The sequence below is a fragment of the Colletotrichum phormii genome (genome assembly GCF_030913505.1).
Source record: "Colletotrichum phormii strain CBS 102054 chromosome Unknown BDP81scaffold_4, whole genome shotgun sequence".
Taxonomy (NCBI): domain Eukaryota; kingdom Fungi; phylum Ascomycota; class Sordariomycetes; order Glomerellales; family Glomerellaceae; genus Colletotrichum; species Colletotrichum phormii.
Genome location: NW_026851446.1, coordinates 1,267,055 through 1,292,432, shown reverse-complemented (window position 1 = coordinate 1,292,432; position 25,378 = coordinate 1,267,055). Strand labels below are relative to the sequence as shown.

The 25,378-nt window shown below is 53.7% G+C and overlaps 8 protein-coding genes across 8 annotated transcripts; 6 read left to right on the top strand and 2 right to left on the bottom strand.

Moving 5' to 3' along the window:
• Positions 1 to 40: 40 nt before the first annotated feature.
• Positions 41 to 3,009, bottom strand: BDP81DRAFT_446717 (voltage gated chloride channel; the record flags this gene model as incomplete). The annotated part of the gene is made up of 7 exons (XM_060592099.1): positions 41 to 100; positions 155 to 265; positions 319 to 699; positions 748 to 1,080; positions 1,130 to 2,266; positions 2,319 to 2,698; positions 2,787 to 3,009. The coding sequence occupies 7 exons, from the start codon at positions 3,007 to 3,009 to the stop codon at positions 41 to 43; spliced, it is 2,625 nt and encodes an 874-aa protein (XP_060448999.1).
• Positions 3,010 to 5,244: 2,235 nt separating this feature from the next.
• Positions 5,245 to 8,611, top strand: BDP81DRAFT_312610 (NRDE-2, necessary for RNA interference-domain-containing protein; the record flags this gene model as incomplete). Its single annotated transcript, XM_060583820.1, has 3 exons — positions 5,245 to 7,530; positions 7,593 to 8,032; positions 8,083 to 8,611. 3 exons carry the CDS (start codon positions 5,245 to 5,247, stop codon positions 8,609 to 8,611), a joined length of 3,255 nt encoding a protein of 1,084 aa, XP_060448998.1.
• An 842-nt stretch (positions 8,612 to 9,453) lies between these two features.
• On the top strand, positions 9,454 to 10,425 carry BDP81DRAFT_446715 (eIF-6 family protein; the record flags this gene model as incomplete). The annotated part of the gene is made up of 3 exons (XM_060592098.1): positions 9,454 to 9,488; positions 9,620 to 9,778; positions 9,879 to 10,425. 3 exons carry the CDS (start codon positions 9,454 to 9,456, stop codon positions 10,423 to 10,425), a joined length of 741 nt encoding a protein of 246 aa, XP_060448997.1.
• Positions 10,426 to 13,835: 3,410 nt separating this feature from the next.
• On the top strand, positions 13,836 to 15,263 carry BDP81DRAFT_311512 (uncharacterized protein; the record flags this gene model as incomplete). Its single annotated transcript, XM_060583725.1, has 1 exon — positions 13,836 to 15,263. One exon carries the CDS (start codon positions 13,836 to 13,838, stop codon positions 15,261 to 15,263), a length of 1,428 nt encoding a protein of 475 aa, XP_060448996.1.
• A 1,479-nt stretch (positions 15,264 to 16,742) lies between these two features.
• On the bottom strand, positions 16,743 to 17,077 carry BDP81DRAFT_391101 (NADH-ubiquinone oxidoreductase B12 subunit family protein; the record flags this gene model as incomplete). Its single annotated transcript, XM_060587507.1, has 2 exons — positions 16,743 to 16,911; positions 16,977 to 17,077. The coding sequence occupies 2 exons, from the start codon at positions 17,075 to 17,077 to the stop codon at positions 16,743 to 16,745; spliced, it is 270 nt and encodes an 89-aa protein (XP_060448995.1).
• Positions 17,078 to 17,627: 550 nt separating this feature from the next.
• BDP81DRAFT_162669 (CAF1 family ribonuclease) lies at positions 17,628 to 19,712 on the top strand. Its single transcript, XM_060582055.1, has 2 exons — positions 17,628 to 18,182; positions 18,242 to 19,712. The coding sequence occupies exons 1-2, from the start codon at positions 17,727 to 17,729 to the stop codon at positions 19,292 to 19,294; spliced, it is 1,509 nt and encodes a 502-aa protein (XP_060448994.1). The 5' UTR covers positions 17,628 to 17,726; the 3' UTR covers positions 19,295 to 19,712.
• A 1,643-nt stretch (positions 19,713 to 21,355) lies between these two features.
• Positions 21,356 to 23,513, top strand: BDP81DRAFT_446712 (LMBR1 domain-containing protein; the record flags this gene model as incomplete). Its single annotated transcript, XM_060592097.1, has 2 exons — positions 21,356 to 21,666; positions 21,725 to 23,513. 2 exons carry the CDS (start codon positions 21,356 to 21,358, stop codon positions 23,511 to 23,513), a joined length of 2,100 nt encoding a protein of 699 aa, XP_060448993.1.
• Positions 23,514 to 24,052: 539 nt separating this feature from the next.
• Positions 24,053 to 25,318, top strand: BDP81DRAFT_479077 (coiled-coil domain-containing protein 55; the record flags this gene model as incomplete). Its single annotated transcript, XM_060594874.1, has 1 exon — positions 24,053 to 25,318. Exon 1 carries the CDS (start codon positions 24,083 to 24,085, stop codon positions 25,316 to 25,318), a length of 1,236 nt encoding a protein of 411 aa, XP_060448992.1. The 5' UTR covers positions 24,053 to 24,082.
• Between the last annotated feature and the right edge of the window lie 60 nt (positions 25,319 to 25,378).

The window sequence follows — 25,378 nt, the reverse complement described above, 5'->3', positions numbered from 1 at the left end:
CAGAGAGCGAACGCTCGTTGCTCCAGAGGTAGGCACTTCATCAGTGTCCCTCCTTCTCCTCAAGCTCCCGCATGTATCTCACGAAGCTCTTCTTATGTACCTGAAACACAGTTAGTCACCATACTTCATCAAAGACATCTGGATTTTCGCGTACCATTCCTGCGTAACGTCCATTCTTCAGGACACACACGAAGCGCAGACCAAGCTTGACGAAACACTCGTAAACGAGATCCATGGGGGATCGCATGTCCAAAGCCACAGGTGCCTGTTGACGAGGTTTAGCCTTGATATCACTAGCCAGACCGAGTGGATACTTACAGGGTCGATGTACGGGGTGAAGTCAGTCTTGTCCATCTCCCCATCATCGTCAGAGTCCTCAATGGTTGTAACTTGGGCCATCAAGCACATGCTTGATGCTTCATCATCCAAGTTATCGAGGGCAAATTCCAAGTCAGGGGCGGGGATCAGGCCAACAAGGATTCCATCCCGGATGATGGGCAGACCTCCGTCAATCTCTCCAGCTCTGTGGAGGGTCTGCAACTTGCCGCGAAGGCTGACTGCAGAAACCATTGGAGAGGCACTGATGTCAATGACACGTTCACGTCGGACACGCGGAACGATGTCGGCAAGATCCGAAGTAAAAATGGGCTTGTGCTTGTTGTCCAAGAAGGGGTATGAGTTCATGCTTGTCAGGAGATCCTATCGAAGTCAGTAGCCGCCCAAACTCAGCGTTTTTCTGTAACTTACGTAGATGCTGTTTGGCTCAATGGCGTCCGCAGTCCACTTGGCCACAAGAATGGCCAAAGAGAATGGCAGAACATAGTCCAAGCTGCCGGTAAGCTCGAACAGGATGACTGCAAGTGTCACCGAGAGTCGGGTTACACCGCACATGGTTGATCCAGCAGCAATTAGACCGTATACTCCTGGCTGAATGCAGGATCCCGCCTCCTTCGCGGCACATGCACCCCACAGTCCAAAGTCGGGCCAGAGCAGAACCATGTACTGCACCACATGGCCGACAAGTCTGCCCATGAGACCGCCGACCACCATGGATGGAACGTAGATACCCGCAGGTACTTTCTGTGAGGGTGTTAGAGGGGTGATCAAATTGGGGGTTGGAAGTACCTACAATGCCAAATGTGATGATCGTCAAGAAACCCTTGATAAGGAATGCAGTAAAGAGGCTGAGGAGCACAGGTGGGATGTCGTCCATAGCGGTCGGACAGAGGCCATAGTCTTCGCGATCGGAGCCATCGTGGCATGGAGCTGCAAGGTTGAGCATGAGTTTGGCAACAGGCTGTTTCGTGTGGACGTTCCAATAACTCATGATGCCGGTAACAACAGCAACCAGAAGTACCTCGAGCATTGGATACGTCTTGATGAAAGTGATTCTCCGGAATGATTTGGCCCAGTGCTTAGAGGCCTTGATGAAGAGAGCACCGGCGGCACCACCTAGGATGCCGATGACGATGTAGAAGACAATCTCAAAGTAGTGCCAATCTGCCACATACTTGACTTGGAACATTACGATCTTGTGTGTACCGTAGGGGTTGAGAAACTTGAGCGACAGTGCGGCCACGATACAGCAGAAAAAGGTGCGGAAGAGCGTCTTCGCTGGGAAGAAGTATGAGACCTCCTCGAGGCCGAAGAGAACACCTCCCAGAGGAGCGCCAAAAGCGACGGCCACACCTGCAGCTGCAGCTGCGGACAACACTTCGCGCCTCTTGGCATCATTCTTGTCATACTTGGAAAAGAGACGGCAAGCAATGTTGCCAATGCAGGTAGCAATGTGCACGTAAGGGCCTTCTTTGCCAAGACTGAGGCCAGACGCCACACTGAGAATGAGCGCGGCAGACTTGATAACCAAGGTTTTTACACCCAGGAAACCGTGCAAGACGAAACCACTGAGAATGACACGAACTTCGGCCACTCCACTTCCGGCAGCAGAGTAATACACCATTGGAGGAGGCACAGCGGCCTCAATCGCCTCAACGACTTCTGGGGGAGTCGGGCTTTCGTCGCTCGTCGGTTCGTCTGCGTATGGCGCAAGCTCTGCCGCGAGGTTCTCGTCGAACGTTGTCATCCGATATGCCGAAGGTACCACGGTCTTTGTGGTTAGGGTCATGGCACAGGCGATGCCTGCCAAGACAACGCACCCGACCAAATAGATGGTGAATTCGGTGCCTACATCTCCAAATGGCCAAAACCTCAGGACCTCGGACCAGGTCCGCCAATCTTCGCAAGGGCCTTGCTTCGGACAGCAATTCTGGACACAGCGTTAGCTTCTTCTGAAAGGCTTTAGTTGCAGCAGGACATACCCTCTCGCTAATATACCAGCCCCGCGCGCAATATCCGTACTTGTAATCGAAGACAGTGGCTTCCGATAAGTTGACAACGTAGGCGACAAGGGCGACGACGAAGCCGCACAGCGCACTCAGAATCCATCCTTGTGAGGCGTCGAAGATGGCATATAACCTTCCCCGAAAGTCCTTGCGCATCTTCAGAGCCTTGACTCGATGGGCATCGATGATGTTATCATGGACCCAGTCGGTGGATGTAAACTGATCGTACCATACGCGCTCGTTGGGTTGTATTGATCGTTTCGACTCGCTCATCGGATCGGGAAAGTCGGAGAAGGCATGTGAGAGACGTTGGCCCAAGGACGGGTTGCGACTGTGGTGTAAACTTCTGATGCTTCCTGGGATAGCGAGGGTATAGGTTAGCCTTTTTTGGTTTCTCGGTTTCCTGACACAGACGCAGCATGTGAAAACATCGGGACAACATACCAGCAGTGCTATGATTTCTTGACAGGCCCGGAGTTAGATACTTTGGACTCTCCGGACCGGATTGTTGAAGACGCCTTCTTGACCTCGCACCACCCAGAAGCAGCGGGGAGCGCTCATCCGGCTCTCCTCCGACCGAGCTTCTCCGAGAGTCGAATCTTGGTCGTCGCGTACTCATGGGCGAGGGAGGGCCCGAAGGCGCGTTGTCGTCCGGTAAATCTGCCATAATTGGGCTGACTACGCAGTAGGTGTGTGTGTGAAGACGGCTCGAACCGTTTGAGTTCTCGAGTTTGTTTCTAATCTTGGATGTTTCGACTCAGCCAGCAACTTTTGGCGGGTAGGCAGGCAAGGTTGCTGTTGGTTGGGAAAAGAGCGGAAGCTTGCAGCTTTCAGTAAGATGGGACAGCACTCGACGCAGTCAAGTAGTCTAGACTCTGGGCTTTGGAAAGTGACGATCAGGGGTAGCAGCGGAAGCCTCAAAGTGAAGGCTGTCCTGACAAGCAAGCTGAAGTTTTAGCACGTGAACCTAGTGAACTTCTAAGGAATTCCAAGTTCCAAGGCTGCAGACAACCTTGAGCACAGCAAGCGCAAGGTTCGGGGAGGCGGGAGACAGGATCACGACGTGGGGTTCCGTGTCAGATGCGACGAAACGTGTAGGCGGATGACTATCGCGGGCGAGACATGTTCCTTAGCGTGTATACTGCGTCGCCGGCGGAGGATGTGAGTGTGTGTACACGGCGGGGCCGGGGGAGAACGGTGGAGGGTGGGAGGAATGGAAAAGAAGGAGGAATAGGAAGATGGTTAGGGGAAAAGAAGAAAAGTAGCCATCTACTTGAAAAGAAGCTGTGGAGAGAGCCGCAAGGCAAAGAAATGTGCCCCGATGGTTTGGTAGTCCTACTCCGTGCTCCGTACGAAATACCAATACGGGTGCTAGAAGGTGCGGCAGGCTTCGAGATGAATGGAGCTGTCCATCGCCCGTCCACTTTCCCGAAAGCCCCCCAAGGAACCCAAGGGACACCAAGGTTGGCCAGGTTGGGCTGTGCACCGTGTTTGCGCCGGGGGCACGCGCGGTAAGTTGCAAGAGCGTGATCCACCCTGAACAGTTTGGCAGTGCCGCAAAGTGTGTAAATAATTCGTAGCGGTGGGAGGGCGTTCTTGGCTGTGAGGTCATTTGCACCGGGTGACCCTTAGGGTGGATGCCTCTGTAAGACATTTAGACGCAGCAATTGGCTGACGCCTAGCGCATTTCCCGCCGAAACGGTCAGATCGACCGGAGGACCCTGAGATTGCACCATTACGGCCGTCCCTCTTTCTTGTTCCAGTGCCCCCCTCCATTGCCAGAAATTGCCTAGGTATTCACCCATTGTTACCCGCTCCCTCCCACCGCCTTCTCACATTCTTCAACCTAGAAAGCATTCATTATTCGAAGACCTACTGAGGAGGTGTGCTGTGCTGACCAAGGTGCGGATGCCTATCCATACCGCCTTCCTCCATCACTCCGACTGCAATCCGTATCCAATCCCACATCTGCAAGGTGCGTGAGTCAAGCAACAGCCAATCCCGAATCCCACCCTTGTTCCGTTCCAGTGCCTCGACTCTTCAGTCACGGGTCGCTCTCCACGTCCCCATCCTGGAATGTTCCGAACTCTGCCCATCCTTCATCCAACCATCCAACCCTCCAACTTGGTGTGGTGCTTCGATTGCTTTGGCGTTAATCCAATGTTGACTGACACTATACTAGTCCCAAGAGCAGTCAGCCAGTGTCGGTCAGATTAAGACATGACACTCTCATCAACAAACGACATCAAAGCCATCGCTATCGCCGTTCCTGCCGGCCATCTATTTTCGAGCAAACCGGTCGATCCGTCTAGTCCTCGTTTCCGAATAATTGGATTCAGAAACAGAGCCGAGGCCCATTAGAGCCAAGATCCTGGGCCTGGTCATGTTTTCTTGCAGAGACGGAGTGAACCCCAGGTGCATTATATAAGACGGGCAAACCAATCACATGCCAGGGGATTAGTGCCCAGTTTTCTGTACCGTTGAAGGCGCTCATAGCTCCGTAAACCACACGTGCCCGGGTTTCTCTAACGGTGAGCTGCGACGCTGCGTGGCTGCTACCGTTCGAATAAGGTTGTGCTCTGTATTCTAATTTCTACCTTATGCGTGAGGTCGATCACTGCCAAACCCCCACGTTTCCTTCTCAGTGCCGACAATTGCCCGTTTCCGCCACCGTCAAGCCAATGACGCGACACGCGCCACGGTATCCTTGACGTCGTTCTAGTTCATCACCGTAGTCAAGTACGGACACTATCTATCAAGGCACACCACGCATATCAATCTTGCTGAATTGGACATCGGGGCGTGCTTCCAGCCAGCCGCTTACATTAGCAGGCAGCCACGGCGCCGAGCTCACCCTCGGTGCTAATAATGAATCGGTGAGCTGCGGACTGGCGTCGTCAATATGTCGGAACCTGGGGATAAAAAGTTGACGGTACCGAAGTTCTCGTCGTTCAAGCCCAAAGCCCCGGCTGCAGCACCCTCAGCCACCAGTGAACGTTCCCGCGACCGGAAGAGAGATCGAGATGAGAGGCCCAAGGAGGAACGAGCTCGTCATGAGTCTCGGCGTCACAACGACCGCTTGAAGCACGAGTCTGAGCATCGCCGGCAGCATCGCAAACGAAGTCGGAGTCGCAGTCCCAGCCAAGAACGAGCTCTTGTCAAGAGAGTCGAGGTGGCAACCATTCCAAAGGATAGCCCCGGCAATGGCGTGTTCTTCATTGACAAAAAGGGCGACCCCTTAATCAGAAGATACGGCGGCAATGATCGTTCTCGCGTGCCCCTGTATCGCCGTAGCGGTCGTGGACGAGTCCTTGGCTCCGGCGGATATCTGTACATCCATCGAGACGGCCCGCAGGAACGCTTCAGTATTCGACAGCCGGGAGAAGGAGCCTCGACACTGCGAGATCGAGCGCTTTTCCAATCCAAGACTCACCGTGCTAAGCCGTTTCGTATACGCGTACGCAGCAATCCCGGTGGCACCGATGCACACGTGGAGGAGGACTTTGTTCCCCTGAGTAAATCCTCGAAGCGACAGCGTGCCGAAGAGCCAGGATCAGAGGATGAGAAGACGGCGTACAGATCGATCAAGGGCAAGGCCAAGGCCCATGAGTTTTCTGACAGCGATATCGACTTCGACTCGGATGCCGAAGATGGCGAGTTTGACATCGGATCCGATGATCCCCTGAGGCAACGGTCGATCCAACTATCCCGTCGAGTCAAGGAGCACCCCGGAGACATTGAAGCCTGGTTCGAGCTGATCAATCACCAAGACGTGCTGCTGAGTGCAGGCGGGAGCCTGGATGGAGAGGCCACCAAAGCTGAGGTTCACAGCTTTGCAGAAATCAAGATATCAATGTTTGAGTCTGCCCTGTCTCACGCAAAGAAGCCCGAAGACGAAGAACGGCTCCTGCTTGGCTTGATGCTGGAAGCTGCGCAAGTTTGGTCTTCCTCAAAGCTCGAGAGCCGCTGGACGGATTTAGCAAAGAAGTACGATGATAGCTTTTGTCTGTGGAAGGCTAGAATTGACTACAAACTCACGAACTTGGTTGCGTTCCAGTACAACGACATGAAAGCTCTGATGGTCGACCGATTACAGGCCGTCTACAAGCAAGCCATGGTGTCAATATCGCCCGGGCCAAGCCGCCCGGCAAGTAACGCAGAGACCCAGCGCTATGAGCAAATGGTTTACGTCTTTCTCCGAACAACCAGGTTCATGTACGATGCTGGCTTCCGCGAGCTCGCAGTCGCAGCGTGGCAAGCGCTTCTGGAACTCAACTTGCAACGGCCAGCGGTCTGCGATGCTATGGCAGAACTACAGATAGTCAGTTCGTTCAAAGAATTCTGGGAAGACGAGTCACCAAGAATAGGAGAAGATAATGCCCTCGGCTGGAGCCACTTCGTTCAGATGGACGGCGTTGTCGATCCTCCGGAATCACGAACAGACGATGACACCGTTCCCAAGTCGCGAGACGTGTACAAGTCTTGGGGCGCAACGGAAAGGCTTAGAGCAACGAATTCGAGGAACCCAGCGCGGGCTACGGACGACGTCCTTGAGGACGATCCTTACCGTGTCGTCATGTTCTCTGACATTGAGGAGTTACTGTTTGTAATTCCGTCGGAGGTTATACCCTTACTTTGGAAACCCCTGGTTGATGCTTTCCTGCTCTTCTGCGGTTTGCCAACGGCTTTCCGTACTAGCGACTGGACGGAAGCTGCAGAGAACGATACTGTGATTATGAGCAGTATGAGGCTGTTTGAGAAGGACGTGCTCCAGAGGCCCAACGAACCCGATGTCCTAGATGAGACCAAGAGGGTTCCGGTGTTCAAGCAAGATGCATCTCGATACGCGCTGTCGGCTGATTTGCTGTTTGCTGGCCCCGGATGGTTTTCGCCGTTTTCCGGATGGACCAGTACGTCCAAAGAGTCAGACGGACCCGTTCCCCTAGCTGCAGTCTCCAACACTCTTCGGTTGCTGCTGAAGTCGAGAGGCTGTCGGGAGCTGGCCGAATACTCCCTAGCCATTGAAGTCGTCAATGATCCCAGCAACACCAAGAAACGCGCAAAGGCTTTCATCAAGCAAGATGCCACGAATCTCAAGCTATACAACGCTTATGCTCTCGCCGAGTTCTCCAACGGCAACGCGGGAATTGGTCTCCAGGTCGTTGGCTCAGCGGCCGCCTTGATTACTGTAAGTGCTCACATTCATTCAGCGTACATTACTTTGGTTAATTTCTAATGCGCATCTACCAGACCTCCAATCGCACAGGTGGATCAACGTTATGGAACACTTGGGCTTGGCTGGAACTCCACGAAGGGAATGATGCACATGCTTTGGTGCGTATCTGTGCTGCAACAGATGAATCCTGGAGAAATGTGTCCGCAACCACGCCCTCTCCTTCACAACTTCTCAAGGCATATCAATCACTATCAGCTACTCTGGAGCATCAAATTTCTGCGAAGCAGCTCGACGAAGCTATAGCTACTGCGGAAAGCTTGGCAATGCTGGCCTATCTCACTGCCCAGGAAGGATCTGAGCCTACATCGGAGGCGCAAGGGAGTATCTCGGCTGCGATGGAGAGAATCTGGACCGTATCTTCGGAACTATGCGCTCAAGGTCAGGCCAAGTCCTCGACGCACGAGAGACTTCTACAAGTCGCTGCGAGGCTTCTTTACCACCATGCAAGCCGAGGGTAAGCAGGTCCCAATTTCTCCAACCATCTCGAGGCTAACTTTACTACAGACCATTCCGACGTGCGTATTTGAGGGATCAGCTCAGCCAGTGCATTGAGTTGTTTCCACGCAACACGATCTTCTTGAGTCTGTTCTCGTGGGCATCGACTACGTTCGGCATTGACGACCCGATGCGCGACATCCTTCGAAAAGTCGCCCTTACGAACGCCAACGACAGCATCAGCAACCGCGTCTTCGCGATTCGATACGAGTTGCAGAGAGGCAACGTGTATTCAACGCAAGCTGCCTTTGAGCGGGCACTAGAAAGCCCGACATGCAGGTCCAATCCCGATATATGGAGGTGTTACATCAAGTTCAGCTATGCGAGGCAACAGCTCAGATCCAAAACAAAGGATGTGTTTTTCCGAGGTCTTCGCCATTGTCCGTGGTCAAAGGAGCTGGCACTCGAGGCATACACGACCCTTGTCAGCGTTATGGACGAGTTTGAGCTGCGGTCCGTCTTCAATACGATGTCGTCCAAGGGATTACGGATACACGTTGATTTAGACGAGTTTTTGGCCCAGCAGAAGAAGACATGAGGAGGGGCCAATTGAAGTAGGCCAGCAGATGGCGAGGTATACCAAAAGCCCGCCTCGCATAACAGTAATACAATGATTTAAAGAATGCTATGACTGTGACTGATGGGGTGATTCAAACGGTGAGCGATGATGAATCTGCTATCGATCTATTGTATATTGCTGCGACAGGGTATCAATGGTCCAATGGCTGGCTATGTCAGCCAGCCCGAGCAGAGACTAGGTATTTCGGTTCTAGAATGCAGATTACAGGAATAGGACAAAGAGTCACAGTGGCGATGCAGCCGCAGGGGAAAGGAACCTTGAACGGGCAGGTTCTTGGCTTGGTTTGTAATAGGAACCGGAGAGATGTGAGGTAGTGTGGTTCTGATGCGGAGTGACTCATCAGCCACACAGCGACAATTGACTCTTTTTGTGCAGCCCGGGCGGTTTGAGGCGAATCAGGGTCCACACAGCTCGCTCGGTGTGCCCCGCACTGCCCGCCCCTCCCCTCGAAGGCTCGAAAGCAAACCTGAAAGCCCAGAACGGCAGAGAGCAGAGCCCAGGGAGTGAAGAACTGGCAGCGGGCGAGAGCAGCTAAGGTAACTGCCCCACCTTCGTTCTCTATCGATTGTCGCTTTTTATTAATTGCGACTTCCGCCACTGCAAAAATTCCATCAACACCACCCTCACGACAGGATCCTTGACGAACGACATTTTTTTCCACACGACCGCGCCAAAGGGGTTTCTTTCTCTCTTCCCACGAACGAAGCATCTTTTACGAGCATCAGCAGTCGTAAAAGTCCCATCACCTTTCACACCTTCGACAGTCAGTAATCGAGTATCCCCCGAAACAAACCACAATCATGGCGGTGCGCGCGCAATTCGAGAATTCCAACGAGTAAGAGAACCCCGCCGGATCGACCCCGCCATTGTTGCTGCACGCTTTTGCTCCAACAACCCGCATGCTCCGCGATGCTCTTTTCCCGTAGGACCAGATGTGCTGACGCGAGACACTTTTGCTCTTTTTAGAATTGGTTGCTTTGCAACTCTCACCAACTCTTACGCCCTCGTCGCCCCGGGTGCCAGCGAGAACTTCTACAGTGTATTCGAGGCCGAGTTGCAGGGTGTCATCCCCATCTGCAGAGCAAGCATCGCTGGTGTTCGCATCATTGGCCGGTTAACAGCTGGGTAAGCAAAATGCGATGGATCCTCGGAGGGGTCGTGTGTTTTGGCATAACGGCCTCGTACCCACGTGAGCACAAGTTTGCTGACTGGCATCGACTTCTAGTAACCGCAAGGGTCTTTTGGTCCCCAACACAACGTCAGATCAGGAGCTCCAACATCTCCGGAACAGCTTGCCAGATGAAGTTCGCATTCAAAGAATAGAGGAGCGCCTGTCCGCCCTCGGCAACGTCATTGTTGCCAACGACCACATCGCCCTCATCCACCCGGACCTGGAGCGCGAGACGGAGGAGATTATCGCCGACGTTCTCGGCGTCGAGGTGTTCCGCCAGACCATTGCCGACAACGTGCTCGTCGGCTCGTACATGTCGCTCACGAACCAGGGTGGCCTCGTGCACCCCAAGACGTCGATTCAAGACCAGGACGAGCTTTCGAGTTTGCTGCAGGTGCCCCTCGTGGCCGGCAGTGTCAACCGTGGTAGCAACGTTGTCGGTTCGGGTATGGTCGTCAACGACTGGATGGCCGTGACCGGTCTGGACACCACGGCGACGGAACTCAGTGTTATCGAGAGTGTATTCAGACTGGGCGAGGGCCTGGGCCCGGACAACGTCAACACGAAGCTCAAGGACACCATGGTCGAGTCTTTCTATTAAAGAAAGGATCGGTCTGTGGGGGAAGGGAGCTGCATGTTGAGCGGTTGGCTGCAGGAGTACTTTCTGGGTCGGGTTTTTCGTTGGTTTGGGATACCACTTATTGGGTTGAGCATGGTTTGGTAGGCTCTTCTCGTGAGCCGGGTTTGGGTTCACTCAGCAGTACATTACAGATGTATCTGTGTGGCCGGCATGAATAAAAGCCCACGTGGGCACTTGGAACCCAATCTTGTTGTGCCAGCTGGCTTCCCGACGCATTGAGGCTGTGACTGCCAAAGTTATCCAATACCACGGTCAACCAATGTCAACGCCAAATCCAACGAATGCCTTGATAGTGATGGTGGACCGGATTTGAAGTAGCTCAGATGAGATCCATCCCCCAAAGAGGAAGGAAATAAAGCTAACCACAAACCTTGATGTTCAAGGTTGAAAAACCCCCAAACAGCGAATGCGATTCCGTGTAAGTGTTATTTGCCGAGTAAGGGGATTCCATAGTCATGATGATTGTTGTCTGTGAGGGAGCGAGTTACATCCCAGCGTTGCCTATCGTTCTGCCTTCTCGGCTCGGCTGAAGTTGACTGAACCAACACCCTCTTAACGAGCAGCCTATCAAGATGATTCATGGTGTCCATTTCACTTCGTCGGTAAAGTTCCAGACCCCCCGCTGAAGCATCTCTTCCCAATCTGGAAAGCACAAGCTTTTACCGGCTGAGAAGAAGGAAGAATTTGGTGCGTGCGGGGGGCCGAGAGGGAGAGGGAGGATTTGGCTTTTGAATCACTACCTAAGGTACTTAGGCACTAGAGGGAGAACGTATGTGCAGTAGTTCTCCTCCAGAGGAATTCTGGCCTCGACTATGAAGTGCATTATAGACAATACGGCCTAGCCAGCCACCTATTGAAATGGAATGGGGGCGTGGAAAAGGGGGGTTTCTTCTAGTGCATGTATCGTGCTTTTTCGTTTTGAGTTCTTGGGATGTTCCGTCGGTGTGTCGACGCTTGATGTGTGTTTTTCTTTGTATAATTAGACGAGACAAGGGATTTCCACGAGAGGCGTAGAAATTAGGCTGCGCCGGTATTGCCTACATGTCTAAGCGTGGTGTGATGGAGAAGGAAGGGCGGGCTTGAGCCGTCGATGCTTTTGTTTTTCTTCCCTCTTATTCTGATCTGGGCTTCATGCTTCTGGCGAAGACTACTTCAAACCCCTTTGAAGGTTTGTAGTTGGACTTACCTGTACAATAAGGATTTCCATGTTTGGGATTTGTGCCGACATTGGAATTCGGGAGCACGGGACGGTTGGAAGTTTCGCTGGTTTCGGGGTTGCATTCCAGGTCGGTGTCGAAGATCTGCGAGGACGGACTCTAGGCGCCGATCTTCCGGTAGATGAAGGCACCTGCCTCACTGAGCCGTGCTTGGAATGCCTTCTACCTTATTGTGTACTTCATACGGATACACTACGAGTGGGTGCTATGTTTGTGCCTGTCTACATCTCATCGGGACTTTCAGATGTCAAGCCTCTCCCGGGGCACGGGCATGGGCACGGTTAAAGCACAAGCCAGAGACACGACAAAGTGGTGAGGAATCATCTGGTGGTTTGGGTTCAAGAAAAAGCTGCGATGCGATTTCCAGGGTCCAAGAGAAAGGTACCTTAGATTTGCACCGACCATGGGGACGTGGTACCTACTGCCACCGGTACGTGCTCCATAAAAAGAAGAGTAAGGGAAAAAAGGCCATCAATTGGGGAAGAGCGCTCGGCGGTGCGTTGGTTACTTTGGGAAACGGCGGAAGGCGAGAAGTGTTGTCCGTTGGCATCCATGGTCAAGTGACGACGGACTGGATGGCAATTGCAGGGCCGCCTCACTGCTTAGAGCCTGGAACTGGGACTGACCAGCCTATGGGACTATGGGTGCTGCATCGCTGCTGGTCCGCTTTTCACTGCCCAAATGGTGATCGGGTCGACGGGTCCCACGGCCAAGTTACTGGAGACGGGATGGACACCGCCCAACCACCGCCAATTGCTGGATGTTGACGTCGCCCGCGTCGTCGCCTCCTGCCCGGTCCTACGGTTTGTTTATCAGGGACCTCCCGGCGGTTTTTGTTTTCTCTTCTTCGATCTTGGTGGCTGTCGACCTGAACCTTCCATTCTCTTTCCCTCAGTTCTGTGCACATCGGAAGGGGGAAAATCAAGGCTATTTGCTTTTTCTTCTCCGTCACTCGCCGTCATAACGTCGACGCCCCCTGCAGCGCCGGCCTCGTGGGAACAGACACACCTTTTTCTCTGTGTCTGCATCAAACCTGGGGTCTTCCCCGTTTCTCTCGACATCTGCACCACGGATACATTGTACCGGCTATGCAGCCTCACGACTCTTGGGCCGCAGTCTTTGTCACCTCCCTCGCATACCTCCTGCCTCATCACTGACGGATACCTGCTGTCTGATATCCATACGTACGGAGTACGCAACTACCTTACGCACAAATCGAAACGAAACGACGTTTGCCTATCTGTACGCCCATGCTGATTTGGAGGCTCGTCCATCCACTCTTATTATCACATTTCCTTTGACCGATATTCAACACTGGACCGGGCACCGCAAAATCTCCGCTTTTTTATGCCTGTACTATACTTCGTACAGAGCATCCCCGACACTTTTGCATAGTCACAACATTGTCCGAATATCAACAAGCCTTGGATCGGAATAATCGCAACTAGCCCTCAGCCACAAGCGTAGTCGTGTACTCACCTGCGACTTTGACAGCTTCGACGGCTTACAGCATCCCGCGCCGCCGACGCCATCCAAGCCGAACGCTCTCGTCACTTTATTCACGATCTGCGGCTGCTTGCGCACCTTTACTTTCTCTGCGACCATCCTGTGAGACCTCACTATACTGCAAGTCTGCAAGGACCGGGCACCCAAGGGCCGTCTTCATCGATTCCAACAAGAGGTTCATGCGAGTTGTGCTTGACCGTCCGTCGCCTGTCAACTTTCCCTAGTCCGACCGACGCTCTTCATTCTCGCTTGCAGGGGGACCTGGCATCTCATCACGCCAAAAGTCTCGCAGTCCCCTTTGTCCCAGCTCGATCCATCCCTACCGAGCGGGCGACCACCAGCAGCCTCCCACCCTAAAGTTCCAACGCTCTTCCCTCGAAAAAAGGCCGTCTTGACTCTAGGTTGCTCCTAGCTCGCGAGATCCGCCCCTCCCCTTCCGTTGTTTGTGGCCCGAGTCGATCCATTTACGTTCCTGGTCTGGCTGCCATCCAAGGCCGCGATACCCCCGGCCGTACAGCTAGACTCAAGCTGGGAGACACATATTGCCCGTCCCACACGAAACATTAACTTATCATGCTAAGCCGTCACGCCGCCGCCTCCACACCCGACTCCCCAATGTCTTTCCCACGCCCAACCAAGTCCTCTGGAATGGACAAGACTCAAACTCTACGCCGTGCACATGGGCCTGAGAGTGTTGATCCAGAAGACGATCCTGCTTCCCCGAGCGCTACCCCCGGTGCTGCCTTAAACACCAACCCGCCTGTCCAGCCCGAGCCGTGTCGCATTAGCTCGTCTGGAGCCGATCGAAGCTTTCCTCGACTACACTCTGGTCACCAGAGACAGCACTCAGTTCCAAACTTCCCTTCTTCCAGCAAATCCGTCCCACAAGTCACCTTCTCGCCATCCCTTGAGCGAGGGTCTGGCCGCCCCTTGTCGGTCAATATGCCTCTCACGGGAGACAGCAGGAAGCCTTCAGATGCCACTCGAGGAGGCATACTGAGCGGCTGGTTAGGTGGATCTCCCAACAATACAGAGGAAGCCAAGACGAACGATGATACGACAGAAGGGACGCCTACAAACAGACTACGCAGAAGACAAACCGGTTCAACGGAGGCGACACCGAAAGGAGTTTCGCCGAGTACATCACGGTTCGCCTTCTTTAGCTCACCCTTCTCCAAGAACACTCCGGCACAAGTCGTCAGCCCACAACAGGATGAAGAGTTGTTGTCTATGAACATCCAGGAGGCGCTGTTTCCTCCTACATCCCCGACTCACAGAGACGCCTTCTCGCCTGCAGCCTTCAAGAACCTCGAGGCTACAGCCGTTGGCCTATTGACAAAGTTCCAATCCGCCTATCAAAGACAAAATGCCGCCCTGATAGAAATGCGAGTCGAAAAGGACGCCCAGAACGACGAAAACGATGAGGCGGACACACGGATCCAGCACCTCAAGGCTCAACTAGAAAACATGGCAACCAAGGTCGCCGAGCAGGAACAGTCGATGCAGCAGCTCATGACAGAACTGAACGCGGAGAAGAAGGCCAGGCAAGAGGAGAGGGCGATGCGTGAACGGAATCGTCCAATTTCCGAGGGGTCGTCAATATCCGAAGATCTCGGCGCCGAAGAGGACCAGGCCAGAAGGAAGTGGAGAAAGAGCGCGGGATTCGACACGGACGAAGAGAGCATTGAAGACGCCAGCGTTTTCTCGAGGTCACGGAGTCCTACCACCGCCGCACCCAGCGTTTTCGAGGGCAGCATATCGGAAGCATCAGCAACCCCATCAAAGCCCAATTCACTCGGCCCCCCGAGAACCTCACGACCGACACCCACGTCGAAACCGTCACCACAGCAGGCGAGCGTTTTCCAGAAACTCATGAGAGGAGTTACAGGTGACGCTGCGAAAGAGGAGGGAGGCGCGGCATCGTGCTCGAATTGCCGAGGGCAGGACCAGCGGGCCGCATGGGATACGGTCAGTCTGTTGAGAGATGAGAACCGTGGACTAAAGCATCGTGTTGAAGAGTTGGAGACGTGTGTTGATAGTGCGTTGGATGTGGTCAACGGGCTTAGACTTGACTGACTGTGTCGTCATGCGTGACAAACATAACCCCCAAACCGTGCGAGCTTACGCTCCGCGGCATGACTGGCGTTCTCTGGGTTTCCTTTTTTTTTTTCAAGTTTGGGGTTTTTGGTACATTAATGGGACAACGCGATACCAATGAGCTGGCATTGTTGAAATCTTTGAGCGGCTATAAGAGCATATACCTCGTCACTAGTAGATGATTTGGTAGAGAATGAAAGAAATCTGTCTGGCTACTGCATTACTTCCCTTCACATTGGTATCCACGCAACCTGTAGTAACGTTCTCTGAGATGAGATTGAAGCATTGGTGGTAACAGGGTTGTGTTGAAACGGAAAGGAATTGTAAGCACGTAATCTTGGATCGGGAAAGCTGACGTTGAAAAGGAAGAAGCCGAGGAAGCTTGGACGGGTGAGGAAGGGAGGGAGGTGAGAATCATGGGATGATGGGTTGAAACTGGTGTCTGTGCCACGACGAGGTGGTCTTGGGTGAGCAGAATGGTTGTTCTCGGGAGTTTTTCGACTATGCTGTGGTTGTTTTGTTTGGTTTTATAATCTGGGTCAACTGTGTGTGCGCGTTTGTTGCCTTTTTAGTCTACTATCATCTAGTTGATGAGAGGTCGGGCAGCTGGATTGAGGAGACGAATGTAGATAGAGATCACTGGAAGGAAATGATAACATATGCGTATGAGGATGATACTTGGATTCTGCGGGAGGTCCGTAGAGTACGATTTGATCTGAGGCGGGGGGGTTGTAATGAGAACTGGCTCTTCTTTCAGAATGGAGGTCACAGCTTACTCTGCACCTCTATACATCAACGCCCTATTCGCATTGTATCAAGAAGCTGATATTTGTGGTTCTAGTCTTTTTTTAGTGATCTATGCCTTGACATCATACTGCATTTGCCCTATAATGTTACTCTAGCTCGTGACATGGTTCCCGGCCTCGAGTTAGCTAGATTAGGCTCTCGTTTCTAAGTCTGAAGCTTGCCCAATTGCGGATGACTTGATGGCTAACAAAAGCATACTTCGGAGCTGCCATTGCTGGACACGTCTTGGCGGTAGAACGCTTTTGCGTGCCAATGTCTTCTCGGTCGAAGTAGGAGGAGAAATTGGCCGATTAGATGAAAGGTAAGTAGAGGGATCTCGCAAAGGTCTTAAGCCCATCATTACTCTTCAACTCGGATTTGGGGTGTTTGTCGGCCTTTCTCTTTCTCGTGACCTGACAAGTCGCGCCAATGAGCGTTTGAGAGGTCAATGATGGAGGGAACGCTCTGCAAACACGTTCACACACAACCTCTGACACCAGGGCCATGGCACTTCTTACGACACATCAAAGAGCCACAACATCTTGATAGCGGAAAACCAATTTCGTCCTCATCTAAATCCTTCCAGCGAGCCGGTCTGCCGGTTCGAGAGGTACATGTACAGCGGAGGTATTCCCATTCTCCGTCTCCCCACAACCAATCCGTTCCAGCACTCTAGTGGTGATCCTTTCCGTGGGCATCGCCGTGGTGATGGTCGTTGGTCAAGAAGAAGTACTCGTACGCGCAGTAGCCGGCAAAGGCGACGGTCGCGATGCCGAGGCCGGGGAAGGATCCCTTGAACCGGTTGAATCGCGTGAAGGGGCCCTTGTATCTCCAGGACTCTCTGTAGTTTCCATCGTCAGCGGATGTCGCGGTGCCGTCGGGACATCATAGCCAGGTGCCACTCACGCTCTCTCCCAGGGGTCGTATCTGGGCTGGCCGGCCGCCTCCTTGAAGGCTCTCATGTCGAAGCCGGTGACGTTGGGCTTCTGGCCGCGGGCGGCCGCCATCGCTAACCTGGTGTCAAATGGTCGTCAGCCGTCTGCTCCCTATTCCACTATATCAATTGAGCTCTTTGGAGAGTAATTACCTCGTTGGCTGCATAATTGCTGTGTGTATGTCGTCTTGCCGCACAACAATGGACTGTTCGGTGGTGGTCAGTCGAGTTGGGGCGAAGCTGATTGGAGATCTTTGAGATGTTGTCGGCGGAAAGTACCGTGGTACGTACCTGGCTGGTTCTGGTCTCGCACAGACCACTTTCGTCGTCCACGGTCGGTCAACCAGAGCAAGCCTTCAGGCCTCATCCACACATTCTGTCCAAATCCGAGATAACCAGACGTTCTCGCCAGCGCTTTAGCTCCGCACGAACCCAGGACGACGATCAGCATCACTCAACAAGCATCACTCGACGCGACGACTTAGCCCACCTCGAAAATCTCGCCCTTCTCGCACATTCGTAACGAGCCAATCCGACCATCGGCGGGGAAGAACAAAGGTGCTTCTGTACTGCCAACCCCCCCCGTCCCTCACTCGCATTTCCAGACGCAAATGCAGGGCCGTGGACCGTCCACAACCCCTCAGAACCCAACACGACCTTGCCCGACGACGCGGTGAACTTCCAATCTTACTGTACGAACCTCTCGAGAGGCATAGTCTGTTATGCCGCCACAGCTACCTAGGTTCCCTGGCGGGCCCAACACCATATCGCCATACCACCAGCAGTTCCCCTCGCACGCCCAAGGCCACGGCCCGAATCATGGACCCCCTCTAGGAGGAAACCCTTCCTACCTCAACGCGAACGCCGCTCAGATTAGCCCCTTCTCCACGAATGGAAACGTCCTCGGCGGTACCCCCGGCCTGAATGGCGGCTTCCCCCTCGGCGCCGACACCGGGCTCGGAAGCCATGCTGCGCGGATGGGCTTTGCGCACGCGGCCAGCTTGCAGCAACAGCAGCAGCATGGGCAGCAGCAACACAACTTTGGGCTCGATCACGGCGCGGCGCCGGCACGGACGACGCAGAACAAGGGAAGGATAAGGGAGGTGTGGAAGCATAACCTCCACGAGGAGATGGCGGTACTACGGGAGCTCGTCGACAAGTACCCGTACATTGCTATGGTTAGCAGGCTCGCAAGGTATTCGAGATGATGAACTGTGGCTGACAGGACAAATCACAGGACACGGAATTCCCGGGCGTCGTATCACGGCCAATGGGCTCTTTCAGAGGAAAGAGTGATTACCACTACCAGTGTCTGCGCACCAATGTCGACATGCTCAAGGTCATCCAAATTGGACTGACGCTCTTCAACGAGGATGGCGAGACACCGCCAGCAAGACCAAACTCGCAGCAAGACATCGAGCTGAGTGCTGCTCAACGGAGAGCGGCGTCTCAAGGACCATTCCCTTACGCATGGCAGTTCAACTTCAAGTTCTCTGTCAAGGACGACATGTACAACGAGAAATCGATCGAGTCATTATCGAGTGCCGGAATCGACTTTGCATCTCTCGAGAGAGACGGCATCGACCCTCACGAATTCGCCTCCCTCCTCATCCCGTCCGGTCTCGTATGCTTCGACAACGTGAAATGGATCTCCTTCCACGGAGGCTACGACTTTGGCTACCTTACCAAGTTGCTGACCTGTAACGATCTCCCCAACGACGAATCGGATTTCGATCAAGTCATGAAGCTGTATTTCCCGTCGGCTTATGATGTGAAGCACCTCATGAAGCACGCCATCCGACTTCACAACTCTGGACTCCTTACCCCCAGCGATCCTAGCAGCGCCGACATCCTCCAGAAGTTTGAACACAAGTCTGGCCTCGAGAACATTGCCGATTCTCTCAAGATCAAGCGCGTGGGCAATGCGCACCAGGCCGGTTCCGACTCCCTGCTTACAGGCAAGGTCTTCTTCCAGATGCGCGACAAGATCTTCAACGGAGAGATTCCTGAAGAGCACGTGGGCAAGGTCTGGGGCTTGGGCATTCCGGAGCTCCTGGTGCTGGAGAGATTGCCGTTCGGTAATAATGGTGGCAACCAAGATTCAGCGCAAAACCAAGTCCCCAATGGCCAGCACAACGGGGGGCCGAGTACGCCCAATAATGGTAGTGTCGGTCTCGCGAGCACGCCTGCCGCGCAAGCACATAACACCAATGGCATCTCCATGGGACCAATGACCCCAGGCGGTGGAGGCGGGGTTTTCGGCAACTTTGCCTTTGGAGGCGCCAGATAAGCTTGCACGTGTATTCGACTCCTGACTGGGGTTTCGTGGGTAAGAAGCCACAGGCACACACACACACATTGCGGTCTTTGGGGGGTTGGCCATGGTGACTTGCTTCCCGAGGTGGCCCAAGGTGACGCCGGCTTTGGTTTTGCATACTTTGTCTATACAACGGCGGGAACTCAGAAGAGAGCTCGTTTCCTCCCCTTCTTTATTCTTTCAGTGGAAAAGCTCATAGTCGCTGGGAGTAAAGTTCGTTTTTCACGACAAAAAAAGACTTCATTTCCTTAATGTTTTCTCTCTCTCCGGTCTGTTTATGCGGTGACTGCGTTCTGGAGTTGGGATTCGTTGGTTCCAGCATCACATCCCGTAAGCTAGGACGGCGGCGGCGGCGGCGGTAACGGGTCAGGTTTGGGCCTATTCATCTGGATGACGGTTGGGGTTTAAGGGACCGGAATGGACGACGATGCAAAGGCAACTTGCGCATGTCCTCAGTTGGAAGTCGACGGAATTGCGAAAAGGAGCAGAGAAAAAAAAGGGTCTGGCGAGAGAGCGCGTGAGACAGGAGGGGTTGTCAAAGTAAGAGAGAGTACGAGAGCATGAAATACTTCCTCCTTACGCATGTATTGTTATTGTGAATATCCTGGATTAGGGAGGCCACCGGGGGAACGACTGGAATTCAAATGCAAGTATTGTTGATTTTTTACAAGGGGTTGAAGGTGATTGTTCGAGCCTATGTGAGTTGGCCTTGTGGAGTTGGCTGTGACACTGAGGTTCGAACTATTGAGAACTTGTTCTGGTCGAGGTGAGTCTTGGCCAGGCGGGTTGAGGACGGGATGGAGACTTGATGGCTATCTCGCAAACCTTACAAAAGACAATAGCCCGAAGGGATGGTGATTCAGCTTCCTCTTGTCGACAACCTACCTTCCTGAAGATATCACCCCTTGTTCAGGATGCTGGCTGCTTGCGTTGCTTCCAACAACGTGAGAGTATTGACGCGACTCTTTGGGTAATAGCTTGCTGGCTTAGGAAAGCTCGCTGCATCCCAATGGCAATGCTTCATTCAAGTGTCTTTTACGAGCTAGTTAGAGCAGCCGAATGGTGAGCCTTTGCTGCTTTGCGCAGATGGATGTGGGAATAAAAGTCCAGGCTTCTGTTATTGACTCTGGAGAGTTGAAGAGAAGTGGCTGAGATATTTAGGCAAGTCTTAAATATTGTCAAATCAATATACCTGTCCTACGTTTGCTGGTATAGATCGTGTTGCTTAGAAAGTGGGATGTCAGACTCGAGATTTTTTGTCTTGACATGGCAGGCAACTTGGCTTCAAAGTAACTTATTCTTGAACAGTAAGAGTAAGTATGATTCTGAGAGTCTTGGCTGTCCTTGAAATACAACGCCGACCAGCTCCAGGCTTTTGGGAATAGTACAACCCGTGGAGAGGCTCGATCACAGTTCCCGCTGCCAAGATGGAGCATGGGATTACGGATAAGATAATAACCACTTTACAGTCGCGCATACTATTGAAAGGCATAGAATGAAACTCAACAGTGATTCCCAAACCGTCCCTTCTACATCCATCTATCGATAACAGGGAACGGAGCTTGATCTGAAGTACAATCCCGCGCCCAAAACGGCCGCTTCAGGAGAAAAAGCGGATCTGCCGGGAACGAACATTGGGACTCGGAAGGTCTTCATCAATTAAACTGGAGCCAAGAACACAGGGTGGACACCCGCGAGTGCATTGCAGATGACGTAAACCCGCTCGTTTGCGGACCTTCCAACACCCCGGGTCCGTGCACCTGACCTGGTCGTCGTAGATTGTAGTCCGATCCCCTGTGTCAAAACATTCCCTAGAGGGTGCGCATGCGCTTTCTTGGAGAGTCTTCCGGAAGCCTATAGATCTTCCCCCATCTTCCGGCGCGCATTACGACGCCTTTCCATTTGCACCCCGCGAAATTCTTTTTCTCTTGAACACAACGAAATCGATACATCATCTGCGACGACAACTTTCCGAAAGACCGATACAAGTTTGGAAACGCAGCGCCTCATGGACGCTGTCCCGACAACGACACAATGTTCCACGTCGTGAGCGCCTCGTCGCCGGTGCCATCGGAAATCTTTGCGCTCCTTGCGCTCCTCGTCATTTCCGTCATCGTCCTCCTGATTCTGCGCCATTTCTTACCGCTACGAACGACTCCCGCCTTCTACCTGGTTCCGATCTTCTTTGCATTATGGCTGCCTGCGTGCATGGTACTGCTCGTCCCGATCGATTTGGCTTCGAGCGCTAGGACCGACGATGAGGCCACGCGCGGAATCTGGCTCCCTCAGCGATTGCTGCTGGTCTCGTGGAGGATAACGTACTGGCTTACTTTTGCCTTGACATGGTGCGTGGCTCGTCGGAGTTGTGTTCCCCTTGGTCATTCTGCTAAACGTTCGTTATAGGTTCATTCTTCCGATCCTTGGCGAATACTCCGACTCTGGCTACCGCGAACCGCAAGATAGTCTCAAGTACTCGCTCCGTCAAAATGCTCAATACCATGCGATGGTATTCGGAAGTGCTGCTATCGGCCTCACGTACCTTTTCGCTAGATACGGTGTTGGCGCCTTCGAATTCAAAGCCTCCTTCATGGCACTCGCATATTTCTACGGCTTGGTGTTTGCGATATACCTCATGGGACACGGTTTGGTCTCTGTGCCCCGGCGACTGCTTCGGTACGCATCTATTAGCGGGAGACTGCGCAGACAGCAGATCCGTGCACCGAAATTATACGAGAAGATGGAGGATTCGCTGCTGAACCTGGAGGATGTCGAATTGCAAGTATCCGAGCTCGGCCGTCGGAAGACTGGCAGCGCAGTCAAATTCAGCGAGTGGATCGATGAGCTTGTCGAAAGTGCCAATATGCCCGAATCCCAGCCGCGGACCGTAGTTGGCGACACCCGCGCCCTTCCGACTGTTATTACGGAAAAATTCATGGCGGACTTGTCTAGGAAACTGATGCGAGCCCGGCACACGCGGTCCCGTTATGTGAACGAGTGGAACGACCTGTTGAAGGATGCCTCTGACACACAGGCAATTCTCGATTCCGCCGCCTCCAAGAAGCTAACATTCGCCGCCCCTTCGCCCCACGCCGGATTCTGGGACCGATTCACCGTCCACACGCCGTACACCAGATACGTTTACTACTATCACTTTGAGCCCTACGCCTGCATCGCCCTGGGTGTGTTCCTGGCCGCTGCTTCAGTTTTGATCATCTGGTCTGAACTGGTCAAGGCCGCGTTCCCTCAGCTGTCAGTCATCCGTCTGACCGTTGTCCATCACTGGGTTGGAGAGAAGGGCCAAGTCGGTTTTGCTGGTCAACTCATCTCGGTTCTCTGGCTACTCTACATGTGTGCAGCCACCTTTATCACCATGACGGAGGTGAAGACTTGGCGCGGGCGTGCGCTAGTGAAGCGCAATACAGCATACGAATCGGCATTCTGGTACTCTGGACAAGTTGCGAAGCTCAGTGTTCCTCTGTCATACAACTTTATGACCTTCCTGTCTGGCGAAATCTACAAGAAGACGCGATTCTATGGCTTCCTCGGAACGCTGGTCAACTTCACACCCCTGGGCCGCTGGTTTGACTACCTTTTCCCTGTTTTTGTCCTGCTCCCAGTGGCGGCCACTCTATTTGGCTTGTATGGGAAGGTCAAGCGCATGTTTGGATTCGGCGGCGAGTTCATCGACGACGACGACGAGAATGGCAATGGACGGGTCTTTGGCACAGGATCATGGAGGGAGGGTCGCGATCTCATTGAGCGCGAACTGGGCGGCAACTCTGCCTTGCGTCGTCGTGAAGAGGCTTTCGCAAGGCTGGAGTCGGGCGGGAGGTCCGCTCCTGTTTTGACGATTCCTGGCGCACGCAACGGCCTCGCATCCTCTCCAGCAAGGTCACCTGTGCGGGCCACCACCAACCGCCAACCGGGTCAGCCATCCCGAGCCAGGCCGTATCGTGATGAGCCAGAAGAGGACCAGAACTTTTTCGAGTCCCTGGGTCATCGGATGAAGAACACAATGGACACCTTTGAGCCTCCGCAGTGGTTCCAAGACATCAAGAAACCCAAGTGGATGGGTGGCGATGACGACGAGCCAGGGAACGATAGCGGCAGTGGTGATGGTGGTGGTGTCGATTCTGACATTCGACGCTGGTTTGGTGGTGGTGGCAGCAGCGAAGGACGAGTCCGGCTGTGATTTCTACTACGGACGACAGATGGATGACCTTTTTTTTTTTTTTTCCCTTTGTTGCTTTTGAGTATAACCACTTTGCACGAAATTTGGAGTCTCTACCAAGAGCTGGGGAGAACGCATCGTTAGGAGTTTTGGCTTGATGTTCTGCGATCGGGGCTTTGGAACGCAGTTGTCACCAAAAGCACCCAATTGGCAGGGGTAAATAGAATGGTTTAATAGCGGTGCGAGACCCAGCACCTGTCCATGAGATAGAATTACGTTCTATAGATTCCCCATACGAATTCATTATAATAGTCAAGTCATGCCATGTGGCCTGACAGAATCAATCTAGACACAGTGACAAGATTTTCAATCAGGAGGATATGACGACGCCCAAGTTGACTTTCACCGTGTTGTCGACTGATATCTGAGCTAGGCAATCGGCCCCACTGCGGCTTCGGATGGAGGCCGGGGTGCAGCTACCGATTGCATTAGTGGAGGTGCCGATGGACCGTGCACGTTCTGGCATGAACTGCACGACGCATCTTTCGCCTCGGCTTCAATCTTTCAACCTCACATCACCACACTACATAATGAGCAAACCAGGCTTGTCATTCGGCCTCAACCTAGGCAAGAAGCCCGGCGCATCGAAGCCGGCCCCTGGAAAACGGAAGCCATTCGGCGCCAAAGCGTTTGGCGGCGACGATGACTCCGACAACGATGCGCCCAACTCGGGAACCAAGATCGAGTCGCTGGACGAGCTAGGCGGTTTCGAAGTCGACTCCTCGTCCAGCAGACAACAAGACAGCGGAGGGAGGGCGAGCAAGAGCAAGAGCAAGAATGCGCTGCCGACACAACCGCCCACGAGCAGGGCCAAAAAGCAGGAGAGCGCCATGTTTGGCGACCTCTCTGGCTCGCTCACGTCCAAGAAGCACGCCGAGGCGGCGGAGGAGCTCGATCCGAGCGTGTACGACTACGACGGCGTGTACGAATCGTTCAAGCCGCAGAAGAAGACGACCAAGGAGGACGTGGAGAGGAAGCCCAAGTACATGAAGAGCCTGCTCGCTGCGGCCGACGTACGGAAGCGGGATGCGCTGATTGCGGAGGAGAAGAAGATTGCGAGGGAGCGGGAGGCCGAGGGGGAAGAGTATGCGGATAAGGAAAAGTTCGTCACGGAGGCGTATAAGAAGCAGCAGGAGGAGAACCGACGGATCGAGGAAGAGGAGAGGAGGCGGGAGGAAGAGGAGGCTAAGAAGAACAAGACGGGTGGCATGGGCGCTTTTTACAAGAATTTGTTGAACAAGGGCGAGGAGAGGCATGCTGAGGTTGTGAAGGCGGCGGAGGACAAGGCCAAGGCCGGTCCGACGGTACAAGACGAAGGCGACGATGCGTCAAAGGAGAAGTCCGACGCCGATGTGGCGCGGGAGATCAACCAGAAAGGCGGCGCCGTCGCCGTCAACGAAGACGGGCAGGTGGTGGACAAGCGACAGTTGCTCAGGGGCGGTCTCAACGTTGGGGCCAAGAAGGAAGCGCAGGTCAGGGAGGAGGCTGCAAGACCAAAGGAGAGCAGGCCGGAGCGCGGCGCCGGCACCGGCTTCGTCGGGTCCGGCGGCAAAGGCGCGATGCGGGAGCGGCAGACGAGGATGCTTGAGGCGCAGCTGGAGGCGGCCCTCAAGCGGTCCCGCGAGGAGGAGGACGCGGAGCGCGAAAAGGTTGAGCGGGTTACGAAGACGAGGAAGACGGATGGGGAGATTTCGAGCGCCAAGGAGCGGTACCTGGCTAGAAAGCGCGAGGCGGAGGAGGCGAAGAAGAAGGGCCTGGCGGAGTAAAGATTTCTACCTCTACAAGATACCCTGAGAACCATGAAACGGCTCTTTTTCTCTATATGC